At 45.6% G+C, this 13,947-nt stretch overlaps 1 protein-coding gene across 1 annotated transcript in view; it reads left to right on the top strand.

The window, feature by feature from the left end:
* Window positions 1-13,947, top strand: part of LOC126355865 (uncharacterized) — a 713,566-nt gene that overhangs the window by 376,711 nt on the left and 322,908 nt on the right. The window contains exon 2 of the mRNA XM_050006363.1: window positions 8,552-8,872. Coding sequence (XP_049862320.1) covers window positions 8,552-8,872 — 321 coding nt within the window. The remainder of the gene's footprint in view (window positions 1-8,551; window positions 8,873-13,947) is intronic.

Below are 13,947 nucleotides of genomic sequence, written 5' to 3'. Positions count from 1 at the left end.
GTTGATTGGGTTGCCTGCTGGCGCGAACTATTTCGATGCGAAGACACGAAGTGGAGGATTAACAACGAAACTTGACGGCAGGTGCTACCAAGAATTTAGTAAACCATTAGCCGCATAGTGGGACGATGTTACATAGCAGTAACATGCAGCAGACACTCGGTGATGCTCTGATAACCTACGAAGGATGACATACTCAACGGGCCATTAAAATTGCTACACCACGAAGATGACGTGCTACAGACCCGAAATTTAACCGACAGGAAGACGCATTCACACAAGGCTGCCGCCGGTGGCGACACCTACAACGTGCTGACATGAGTAAAGGTACCAACCGATTTCTCATACACAAACAGCAGTTGACCGGCGTTGCCTGGCGGAACGTTGTTGTGATGCCTCGTGTAAGGAGGAGAAATGCGTACCATCACCTTTCCGACTTAAATAAAGGTCGGATTGTAGCCTATCGCGATTGCGGTTTATCGTATCGCGACATTGCTGCTCGCGTTGGGCGAGATCCAGTGAATGTTAGCAGAATATGGAATAGATGGGTTGAGGAGGTTAATGCGGAACTCCGTGCTGGATCCCAGCAGCCTCGTATCACTAGCAGTCGAGATGACAGGCATCTTATCCGCATGGTTGTAACGGATAGTGCAGCCACGTCTCGATCCCTGAGTCAACAGATGGGGACGTTTGCAACACAACAACCATCTACACCAAGAGTTCGACGACGTTTGCAGCAACATGGACTATCAGCTCGGAGACCATGGCTGCGGTTACCCTTGACGCTGCATCACAGGCAGGAGCGCCTACGATGGTGTACTAAACGACGAACCTGGGTGCACGAATGGCAAAACGTCATTTTTACGGATGAATCCAGGTTCTGTTTACAGCATCGTGATGGTCGCATCCGTGTTTGGCGACATCGCGGTGAATGCACATTGGAAGCGTGTATTCGTCATCGCCATACTGGCGTATCACCCGGCGTGATGGTGTGGGGTGCCATTGGTTGCACGTCTCGGTCACCACTTGTTCGCACTGACAGCACTTTGAACGGTGGACGTTACATTTCAGATGTGTTACGACCCGTGGCTCTACCCTTCATTCGATCCCTGCAAAACCCTACATTTCAGCAAGATAATGCACGACCCCATGTTGCAGGTCCTGTACGGGCCTTTCTGGATACAGAAAATGTTCGACTGCTGCCCTGGCCAGCACATTCTCCAGATCTCTCACCAACTGAAAACGTCTGGTCAATGGTGGCCGAGCAACTGGCGCGTCATAATACGCCAGTCACTACTCTCGATGAACTGTGGTATCGTGTTGAAGCTGCATGGGCAGCTGTACCTGTAGACGCCATCCAAGCTCTGTTTGACTCAATGGCCAGGCCTATCAAGCACGTTATTACGGCCAGAGGTGGTTGTTCTGGGTAGTGATTTCTCAGGATCTATGCCCCCAAATTGCGTGAAAATGTAATCACATGTCAGTTCTAGTATAATACATTTGTCCAATGAATACCCGTTTAGCAGCTGCTTTTCTTCTTGGTGTAGCAATTTTAATGGCCAGTAGTGTACCACCCAATGCTAGTTGAAAGGGTTAAGGTGCTGTGCTACACTTTGTGGCATCGCGTCATTTTTAACGTACCGCAGGCGGCCTTGGCATCACGGCGGCAGAAGCAGCAACACGACTCGGGGCGCAGTGCACGCTCACCTTGGCGGGTGCGGCCATAACCGACGTGCCCCACACCACGTCCACTTACGCTGCGCGCAGCTCCCGATAGCCATCGCCTGCTCTTGCGAATATTCCGCGCTCCAATATCCGCCGTCGATCAGGGGGCCCGCAGCCGCGCGTCCGGTTTAGCTCCCTTGCCGACAGAGACAGTTGCTAGGAAACGTCGCACGACGTTTATCTGACGGCAGAAGGAGTTCCTCCTACATTTTCGGAGCCATATTGGCTCATGTATGTAGTGAAAATGAGCGTATATTTTTATTCATTCATTTATTTCCTTGCACACAATGTGTTTATTGTAAGACAAAATTGTTAACACTCAAAATACAGGCCGTATAAATAAAACAACTTGTGCTAAGTGGGGAAAACTTGTACTAACTGCCGGCCGAAGTGGCCAAGCGGTTCTAGGCGCTACAGTCTCGAACCGCGCGTCCGCTACGGTCGCAGGTTCGAATCCTACCTCGGGAATGGATGTTTGTCTACATCTACATCTACATCCATACGCCGCAAGCCACCTGACGGTGTGTGGCGGAGGGTACCTTGAGTACCTCTGTAGGTTCTCCCTTCTATTCCAGTCTCGTATTGTTCGTGGAAAGAAGGATTGTCGATATGCTTCTGTGTGGGCTCTAATCTCTCTGATTTTATCCTCATGGTTTGTTCGCGAGATATACGTAGGAGGGAGCAATATAGTGCTTGACTCCTCGGTGAAGGTATGTTCTCGAAACTTTAACAAAAGCCCGTACAGAGCTACTGAGCGTCTCTCCTACAGAGTCTTCCACTGGAGTTTATCATCTCCGTAACGCTTTCGCGATTACTAAATGATAAGCGCGCTGGTCTCCTTTGGATCTTCACTATCTCTTCTATCAACCCTGTCTGGTACGGATCCCACACTGGTGAGCAATATTTCCTTTGTTTGCGGATTGCATTTCGTTAGGATTCTTCCAATGAATCTCAGTCTGGCATCTCCTTTACCGACGATCAACTTTATATGATAATTCCATTTTAAATCACTCCTAATGCGTACTCCCAGATAATTTATGGAATTAACTGCTTCCAGTTGCTGACCTGCTATATTGTACCTAAATGATAAGGGATCTTTCTTTCTATGTATTCACAGCACATTACACTTGTCTACATAGAGACTCAATTGCCATTCCCTGTACCATGCGTCAATTCGCTTCAGATCCTCCTGCATTTCTGTACAATTTTGCATTGTTACAACCTCTCGATATACCACAGCATCATCTGCAAAAAGCCTCAGTGAACTTCCGATGTCATCCACAAGGTCATTTATGTATATTGTGAATAGCAACGGTCCTACGACACTCCCTTGCGGCACACCTGAAATCACTCTTACTTCGGAAGACTTCTCTCCATTGAGAATGACATGCTGCGTTCTGTTATCTAGGAACTCTTCAATCCAATCACACAATTGGTCTGATAGTCCATATGCTCTTACTTTGTTCATTAAACGACTGTGGGGAACTGTATCGAACGCCTTGCGGAAGTCAAGAAACAGGGCATCTACCTGTGAACCCGTGTCTTTGGCCCTCTGAGTCTCGTGGACGAATAGCGCGAGCTGAGTTTCACAGGACCGTCTTTCTCGAAACCCATGCTGAGTCCTACAGAGTAGATTTCTAGTCTCCAGAAAAGTCATTATACTCGAAGTGATGTCCTTAGGTTAGTTAGGTTTAAATAGTTCTAAGTTCTAGGGGACTGATGACCAACCTTAGATGTTATGTCCCGTAATGCTCAGAGCGAGCCAGCCAGCCTTGTACCAAGTAGGTACTTCTTAAGGCATGTTAGAACAGTAAGAATTTTTAGCATATTCATTTTAGAACAGTGTTTGACAATGTAACAGAATGGAACACATACAGCCGACTTTGTGATATTATTTCTTATATGGCTACCAGTTTCTGTGCTTTAGTGCACCATCTTCACGTCTTAACTTACGTTGAGGGGATTAACTCCAAACGTATACACGATTCGTCAGTGGCCAACATCTATGAGCTAGTTCTCGCAAAACACCTGTAACAACGGCGTTGTGTCTCCAACCATCAACTACCATCTGGTTGGAGACGCGACATCGTTGTTGCACGTAGTATGCGGAGGTAGGTTCGAGTCTCGGTCCGGCACACAGTTTTAATCTGCCAGGAAGTTTCATATCAGCGCACACTCCGCTGCAGAGTGAAAATCTCACACTGGGCAGTTCATAGATGTTCATGTATACGATTGGACATACCCACTCACCGTCAGTTAAGGCCTATAGATGGCGCACTGAAGCACCGAAACTGTTACCCATACAATAAATAAAATCATAAGGACGGCTGTAAGTGTTCCATTTTATTATACAAGAGAAAGGCCGAAATCCCTCCCAAATCTCCAATCAAAAGGACAAATATACAAAAGCTATTTAGGAACTTCACAAGCAGTCGGTATTTCTTTACCTAGGTATTAGAATACCTACGCCATAGATGGCGTAATTCAGCAAGCGAGTCATTGTTTGTTCCCGTCCACAATCTCTTATAGCCGTCTCACAGAGAAAACTGTTTCTTGTAAAATTGGACCTTTCCGTTGCGTGCTTTACGTGATGAATGATGGGAAGTTAACACGACAAAGCATAAGTGTGACATGAATAGCCAATCACATTGCTTGTTCGTAGCTGACAACGAGATCGTGGTTAGATTGGAACCTAATATCACAGCTTAAATTGCTGCTACCGACACGAGCAGCGATGAAATAATAATTTTGTTTGTCAAATATATTCTGTTTTTTGTTCGGAACCTGTTGCGATTTCCGATACTGAGGTTCGCTTGTGGCCTAAAACTTCATGGAAGATTAAAATTGTCTGACGAATTGGGACTCGAACATGCGACCCTTGCCTTTCGCGTGCAAGTGTTCTACCAAGTGATTTACCAATCACGACTAACAACGCGCTCTCTCAGCGTCGTGTTTGGGTAGCTCAGTCGATAGAGCACTTGCCCGCGAAAGCTAGGGTCCCAGGTTTGAGTCCCAATCTGACTCATAGCAGACAATCTGTGTAGACGTCTCAGATTGTTTGCAGATGACGCTGTCATTTACCATCTTGTAAGTCATCAGATGATGAAAACGACTTGCAAAATGATTTAAATAAGATACCTGTATGGTGCGAAAAGTGGCAATTGACCCTGAGTAAGGAAAAGTGCGAAGTTATGCACATGAGTAATAAAAGAAATCTGCTGAATTTCGATTAAGCGACAAGTCACGCAAATCTGAGGGCTGTAAATTCAACTAAATACTTAGGGATTACAATCACAAATAGCCTAGAAGGTGGAATAGATCTGCTAAAGAGACTGCTTACACTACGCTTGTCCGCCCTATTCTGGAGTAATTCTGTGCGGTGTGGGATCCGTATCAGGTGGGACTGACGGATGACATCGAACGAGTTCAAAGAAGGGCGGCTCGTTTTGTATTATCGCGAAATAAAGGAGATAGTATCACAAACATGATACGTGAATTGGTGTGGCAATCATTAAAACAAAGGCGTTTTTCGTTGTGACGGGATCTTCTCATGAAATTTCAATCACCAGCTTTCTCCTCCGATTGCGAAAACATTCTGTTGGCACCCACCTACATAGGGAGAAACGATCATCAAGATAAAATAAGAGAAACCAGGGCTCGCACAGAAAAAAATTTAAGTGTTCGTTTTCCCCGAGTGCCGTTCGAGAGTGGAACGGAGACAGCTTGAAGGTGGTTCATTGAACCCTCTGTCATACACTTTATTGTGAACAGCAGAGTAATCACGTAGATGTAGATGTATATTTTTATCTTTCATGAAGTTTCAAATCAGCGCACACAGGGCAGCAGAGCGAAAATTCATTCTGGGCGTTGGGAGCCAATAAGTCAGCTTAAACTGCCGCGAGTGTAACAGGTTACCAGATAACTTCATTTACGAAGCATAGGAAATTACAGCGAACAATGTGAGTGGTTACTCACATCTGATTCATGATTCATCGTGATGACTTCCCATCATTCGTTTCGCGTGCCGTTACCAACACCTGCAAGCAACAGAAAAGCCTGTGCATCGTAAATCCAATTGTGCCGACGGAGCTATTCCGATAGGATACGGTATATTATCACTCGATTGGTTATGACCGACGACAACAGAACTATCAACAGCAACATGGAGCGTTAAGAGCCACGGACGCCTTAAGTCTGCCTCAGACCCGTTTCATGACATTTGCCTTGCATTTTCCAAATCCAGGCATCAGTCGCAGAAGTCTCAAGTGTCCATGCTTTTTAGTGGCTCGGTTGTTCAATTTCGTGACTAGCCATCTAACGACCTGGAACCATCCGATCTTCCGGCCATTGACCAAAGAATAGTTGCTAACTCTTTAATAACTGCATTTATTCCTGAAAGATACCTAAAATATTAAGCTATAATTCTGTAATTACAACTCAAAAATACGGAAAAGGGTTAAGAAGTCTCAACAGTTACAGCCGCTTGATCCTTATCTGTGAACTGCTGACGGGCGAGAGCGAATAGCTGCAGAAAGAATGAGAGAGCTGCTAGAATACGGTACCCCAAGAAGAAGCTGGTTTTGGAGAGGGAAAAGTTGCTCTTCATAAATCTTTAGTTAATATTTTGAACAGCAATATTCTATAAGCTTTTCAAACCAGTTGTTTAACTTCTCCACTGCCGGCCGGAGTGGCCGAGCGGTTCTAGGCGCTTCAGTCTGGAACCGGGCGACCGCTACGGTCGCAGGTTCGAATCCTGTCGCGAGCATGGATGTGTGTGATGTCCTTAGGTTAGTTAGGTTTAAGTAGTTCTAAGTTCTAGGGGACTGATGACCACAGCAGTTGAATCCCATAGTGCTCAGAACCATTTGAACCATTTTTGTAACTTCTCCACTTCTGCCGAGGGAGAGAGCTATGTCTAGGATTTGTCAGTTGCAACATGCAACATAATAGACAAGATGTGTTTTGCCAGACATTTACTTCATAACTGTCAAAGATTGCTGTAGGTCTAGTCAGTGTACCGAAACAACTGCTGTTTATCGGAGAAGCAGTTTTGATCTGTTTTATGGCTTAACTACCTGTCTTCAAAGTCAGCACACAGAGCGTTAAGTTATAAGAGAAGATCAAAGTATCCGATCGCTGTGCTTGTGTATACGTCACACGGTGTCAGTAACAGACCATAATTGTGGGCGGATTTAGGCCATACATTATCGAGTCAAGTAGGAGGTAGGAACGGGAAGATGGTGTGTGGTAGCCAATGGCAGGCACTTCACCCGGCGATGTCTGTAGGCCGAAAATAAGAATTGCTCGCACTGTGTGGAAGACCCTTCTTTCACGCTCTTACTTTGCCGCGTTCTCACTCTTTTCGGTGGTGTATACAATCATTTATCACTCGCTTATTGTATTGATACAGTTATTAATGATCCGTATGAAGATGATGGTTTATTTCTGAGTTGGAGAAGCCATTGCATGTAAATACAAACCGTTTCACCCAAATACGGTGTGTTCGTACTCTGACCGCTACTGATTAGCGTCACAAACTTGCAACTATTTGTTCGAACGATTGAAAGCAGATAGTGCCACCTGGCTATTGAGAATCATCTGCTACTCCGTCATTTTAATTATCCTTTACCGTTTACGGTATCTGTAAAGAAAACACGCTTCGAGTTGGGTGCTCGTAGTGCAAATTCACACATCGACAAATACCGAAAACTTGTTTTCCACTGTGATTAGAATAAACCACTGTCTTTAATTTTTACTTTTAAGTTTCTACAGGTTTTCAGAAGTTACTTCATACGAACACAGTGGCAGAATCAACAGGTTTGTTAAAAAGAATAATAACTGTGAACTCTAAAATTTACACCATAAAAACGTCGTGAAGACGTCAAAATGCTAAATGCAAGTAGTTAGGCAACAACCGCACTAATTACTAATAATTTGAGTTATTAAACACCTCACATTTATAATTTCCAATTTGTTAATGCCTACTAACTTCTCAATCAGTGTATGGTCTATCTGCTTTAGCTCACTAAATAAACTTCTCAGGCTTTCTTAAAGATGAATACTTAGCAGTATAGCATGATATATTGCTTCTGAAGCGTTTTCATAAGCCCCTGCTCTAACCAAAGACTTTCCCTTCCTTCCTGTCCTCCCCTGTAGGGAATAGAGGAATGTGGTCGCACTCCTTCCATTCGTCTATCTTCACTACAGAAAAAAATGTTTTTGGTATTAATTTTTAGGTTTCTTTTATTTGAGACCTATGGATCATACAAAATGTCAATACCAATCTTAAGCAGGGCAGAACTTATTAAGATTCCTTCATGCTGTACACATCTTCCTCACTCAAAGACCATGCACCAGAATGGTTTTACTCGGAAACACTGTGAAACATTGGTGTTAGTGTAAAATTTTTGTCACAATGTCACACGTGGCATCTGTGGGAGTTTCATTTATAAACTTTTTTGTTGCTTGTGTAATTTGCACAAGTAGCTGGCAAGTTTTGGAAGCCGTGGTGTTCGCTTACTCCCTGGATCAATAGTATTTGTGTTGCATTTCTGAAAATTTGCGCAAAGTAGTTACGTCACAGGAGCGAGAGTGTTTCCTCGACAACATGAAATGTACTGATGGTACAGTCGACTCCAAGAAGTACATAGTGAATGGAGCAAAGCCTCGGCGGTGGCGTGGGGAAGGTTCGGGGCTCGCGCTGTTAGCCGCTTAACGCCTGTCGGCCAGGCGCCGGTGACCCGACCCATGGCTCCTGAAACTGGCCCGCTGTTTGGTGCGAGATGACGAATGGAAGGCGCCGAGTGACGGCCGGCCCTCGTCCCCACAGGTGACGTAGCCCGCCAGAACCAAATCACCCAGCAGATCCTCGCCCAGTACCTGCAGAGGCGGCTCTTCCCCCAGCTCAACGCGCCGAGGTTCCCGACCAACAAGTTCTTCCCGCGGACCGCCAAGTCGACGACGACGACGACGTCGACGACGGAGCGGCCGCCGCCGCCGCCGCCGCCGGAGCTGGAGCTGGAGCTGGAGCCGGACTACGAGCCGGAGCCGGACGAGGACCCTCCGGAAGACATCCTGCACGTCCCCGACAAGCCCGACAGCCTCCAGGAGGGCGAGAGCGAGGAGGTGTCCAACTTCCTCAGCTCCCAAGGTGCCTGCCTGCCACACTCCCTCGCTTCCTAAGGTGGCGGTCGGGGCTGCAGTGCTTGCCTTGTTGCTTCGGCTCTGGCTTTTTTGTAGCTAGTCACAGGTACATCAACATGCACAAACACGTTCTGGAGCTCCCGTGAAGTGCTGCGTGATTTGCTAGCATGTGGCAACAACGACCTTACCTCAGAATCTCTGCACAGTACTATGTTCTGAGATGTACACAAAACCATATGACTACAATTTCTGAAAAAACTGCATTTATTCGAGAGGAAGAGCTTCACAAATTCTACACCTACATATACAGGGTGTTACAAAAAGGTACGGCCAATCTTTCAGGAAACATTCCTCACACACAAATAAAGAAAAAATGTTATGTGGACATGTGTCCGGAAACGCTTAATTTCCACGTCACAGCTCATTCTAGTTTCGTCATTCCAACGTGATCAAATTGTAAATTTTCACTATCAACATGTGTGGGCTGACGAGAATCCGCAAGCAATTGTGCAATCACGTCACCAACACAGATTTTCTGTCAACGTTTGGGCAGGCATTGTGGGTATGCCTCGATTGGGCCCCATGTTGTTCCACCTACACTCAATGGAGCACGTTATCAAGATTTCATACGGGATAATCTGTGCTTCTAGAACATGTGCCTTTACAAGTACGACACAACATGTGGTTCATGCACGATGGAGCTCCTGCACATTTCAATCGAAGTGTTCGTACGCTTCTCAACAACACATTCGTTGACCGACGGATTGGTATAGGCGGACCAATTCCATGGCCTCCACGCTCTCATGACGTCAACCCTCTTGACTTTCATTTATGGGGGCATTTGGAAGCTCTTGTCTACTCAATCCCGGTACCAAATGTAAAGACTTTTCGTGCTCATATTGTGGACGGCTGCGATACAATACTCCATGCGAGGGAGGGTGGATGAAAAATGTCCTCGCTAACGGAGGACATTTTGAACATTTCCTGTAACAAAGTGTTTGAAGTCACGCTGGTACGTTCTGTTGCTGTGTGTTTCCATTCCATGATCAATGGGATTTGAAGAGAAGTAATAAAATGAGCTCTAACATGGAAAGTAAGCGTTTCCGGACACATGTCCACATAACATATTTTCTTTCTTTGTGTGTGAGGAATGTTTCCTGAAAGTTTGGCCGTACCTTTTTGTAACACCCTCTATACTCCGCTAGCCACCAAGCGGTGTGTGGCGGAGGGCACAATTCGTGTCCACTCGCGGATCGCGCGAGGGAAAAACGGCTGTCTGAACGCCTCAGCACGAGCTCTTACTTACCTTATCTTTGAATGATGATCATTATGCGATTTGAAAGCTAGTGCTAACAACTTGCTCTACATCCTCGGTAAAGATTGGATTTCGGAATTTAGTGAACGGACACTTCCGTTTAGCGCGACGTCTATCTGTAAGTGTGTCCCACTTCAAACTTTCGATGAGATTTGTAACGCTCTCGCGATGGCTAAATGTACCAGTCACGAACCTTGCCGCTCTTCTTTGGACCTTCTAAATCTCTTGAATCAGACACAACTGGTAAGGGTCCCATACAGACGAACAATAATCGAAGACTGGACAAACTAACGTACTGTAAGCTATTTCCTTTGTTGAAGGACTGCATGGCTTCAGGATTCTACCAATAAACCGCAATCTAGAGTTCGCCTTCCCCGTTACTTGTGTAATCTGATCATTTGAGATCGTTTAGAATAGTCACACCCAGATACTTGACGGCTGTTACCGTTTCCAAAGATTGGTCATTTTTTCTTTTTTTGTACTTTTACATTAATGGGGATTTTCGCTTTGTTAAACGCAGTAGGTTACACTTACTAATATTGAGAGATAACTGCCAGTCATTACACTACACATTTATTTTCTGCAAATCCTCTTTGATTTGTCCACAACTTTCGTGTCATACAACTTTCCTGTAGACTACATCATCATTGGCAAGTAGTCTCAGGCCGCTGTCAAAACCATCAACCAGATCGTTTATGTAAATCGTAAAAAGCGGAGGACTTATTACGCTGCCTGCGGCACACCTTAAGTTACGCTTGTTTTTGTTGAAGTTACCCCCTTCAGGACGACATACAGCTCCCTGTCTGTTAGAAAACTTTCTATCCAACTGCATATGTCATTGGATAGACCGTAAGCGCGCACTTTTTGCAGCAAGCGACAGTGCAGAACTGAGTCGAACGCCTTTCGACAGTCGAGAAATATGGCATCAGACTGGGAGCCGGTATCTAGAGCCTGTTGTATATCATGCACAAAGAGGGCCAGCTGTATCCCGCATGACCGCTGTTTTTTATAATCGTGCTGGTTTCTGCACATGAGCTTCTCGGAGTCTAGAAAGGTCGTTATGTCTGAACACAAAATATGTTCCATGATGCTACAACAAATCGATGTCAGTGAAATTGGTCCGTAATTATGTGCATCTGATTTTCTACCCTCTTTATAGAATGCTATTACCTGGGCCTTCTTCCAGTCCTGTGGAACTTTCCGCCGTTTCAATGATCTCTGATATATGGCGGATAAGAATGGAGCTATATTTGTAGCATAGTCAACATAAAATCTTACGGGGATACCGTCTGCGCCAGATGCCTTTCTGGTGTCTAACGATCTTAACTGTTTTACAATCCCAGATACACTAAACACTATGTCAGCCATCCTTTCGTTTGTACGATAGTTGAAAGGGGGAATGGTGCTGCAGTCCTCTATCGTAAACGAGTTTTTGAAAGCTAGGTTTAGAATTTCGGCCATCTGTTTACCATCATCAGTTACATTACCCCACTGTCAGCAAGAGAAGGTATTGAATTATTTGTAGGCTTCATAGATTTTACGTACGACCAAAATTAAGCAAGTCAATGTCATGTTGTTCCACCTCTGGCCCTGATTCAAGCAGTTATTGGGCTCGTCACTGATTGACAGAGTTCTTGGATGTCCTCGTGAGGGCATGGTGCCATCTGTCCAATTTGCGCGTCAAATCGTCAAAATCCCAAATTGGTTCCATGGTGCTGCCCATTATACTCCAAACGTTCCCAGTTGGGGTGAGATCTGGTGACCTTTTGGCCAAGGTAGGGTTTGGCAAGCACGAAGACAGCCAGCATTAATTCTTGCAGTGCCACGAAGGGCACTAAACGGGGCGTAGAATATCGTCGACATACCGCTGTGCTGTAATGGTCCCGCGGATGGCGCCTAAAAGGGTCCTGCTGTGAAATGAAATGAAATGAAATTTCACCCCAGACCGTCACCCCAGGTTGTACGTGCCTGCGGTTGACTGAAGTTCATGAACTGCCTAGGATGCGTGCCTTGGAAATCTATTCATCGGGTTGCCTGCATGTAGGCGCAAATAAATTCACTGTGGCAATACCCAGTGAATCATTTGTTTACATATTCGGAGACGTCTGCCCTCGAGTTCAACAAAACTACGGCACGTATTACGAATCGAAACTAGGACACATCCACTGATGTGCGTCATTTTGCTGATTAAAAGTATCCAGGCCCCCCTATGGCGGGCAAGCGTTGGTTAGTATCCCACAGCTGTCCAGTGCATCCCCAGACACATCCTCACTGGCCATCAATTCGAAGCCCGACTCATCACTGAAGACAATTCTACTCCAGTTAATAAGATTCCGCGCCAAATACGTGTGGTGAGACGGCCTGGACAGTGGTGGGGTACCAACCGACTGCTGCCCCCCGTATAGACCTTCAACCAGAAGTGATGTTCGCGGCTGCCATTTATTGTCACTGTAGGACCCTTTTAGTTAACATCCGCGGCAGCCTTGCAGCACAGAGGTACATGGACGATATTCTACACCCCATTTTGTTGTCATTCATGGTCATCCATCCTGGGCTTACATTTCATCATTATAATGCCCGTCGGCACACGGCGAATGTTTCTATTGCTTGTCTTCGAGCTTGGGCAGCAAGGTCGCCGGATCTCTCCCCTAATTGAGTATTTCTGGAGCATTAGTGCCAGGGCCCTACAACCATCTCGGGATATCGACGATCTAACGCGCCATTTGGACAGAGTTTTACATGTTATCCCCAAGAAGGCCATCCAATAATTCTGTCAATATCAAGGCGAATAACTGCTTGTAAAAGTACCAGAGATTGACCAACGTGCTATTAACTTGCTGAATTTGTGAAGCCCTTTCTCTTGAATAAACCATCCAGTTTTTAATTTTTATGAAATTGTAGTCATATGTTTGTCTGTAGATATAATCACATCTACCGATTTCCATCCCATTCGGATTATTTCTTTGTGATGCGTCTGTTTAGAGCAGAAATCAGAGCAGGTAGTGATCATTGACGCTGGGGTTTAGGGCAAGTCGACGTTGCTCTTCCCAAAGGCGTTCCATTGGATTCAGGTGGCCACTCTGGGCAGGACAGTCCATTTCAGGAATATTATTCTACACAAACAAGTGCCTCACGGATGCTGGTTCTTGACAGAATGCACTGTTTCATGCTGATACAGTCATCGCCTGCGAATTCCCTCTATCATACACAGTACACAATGTAATAAAACGCATTGATATCCTTCCGCACTCAGTCTTTCCGTAATCGTGATAAGAAGATCCACGCCCTGTTCACGGAGAACACCACCGTATCGTAACACCGTGTCCTCTGTACTTTAATGCTGGCACTACGCACGATGGCAAGTAACATTGTACAGTCCTACGACAGAACCAAACCTTTTATCGGACTGCTACGGGGGTAGCGTGATTTATCGCTACAAATTACTCGTCTCCAATTGCCGACTCTCCAGTCGCGTCGCCCATTACACCACCTCAAGCGTCCCTTAGCTGTGCAGATACAGACGTCTGATGAGGAGCTGTTCGACCATTGCAGCCCACCCTTCTTACCTCTCTACGCAGAGTCATTGTGGTAGCGTGATTGTTGGCAGCACTTTGGAACTCAGGGATGATTTCTAGCCGCTGATTTCAAGCGATTTTTCATCGCCACCCTGAGCAGTGTTTGATGATACCTGTCCCTGAATACGGCAGGTATATCTGCTTTTAGATTAGCTGTGGTTATTCCATCACGTTTCCATTTCACAATCACAT

This window comes from Schistocerca gregaria, chromosome 3 (assembly GCF_023897955.1).
Source record: "Schistocerca gregaria isolate iqSchGreg1 chromosome 3, iqSchGreg1.2, whole genome shotgun sequence".
NCBI classification, from domain to species: Eukaryota; Metazoa; Arthropoda; class Insecta; order Orthoptera; family Acrididae; genus Schistocerca; species Schistocerca gregaria.
Note: the sequence above shows the minus strand (reverse complement) of the source record. Positions and strands in the feature narration are given on the sequence as shown.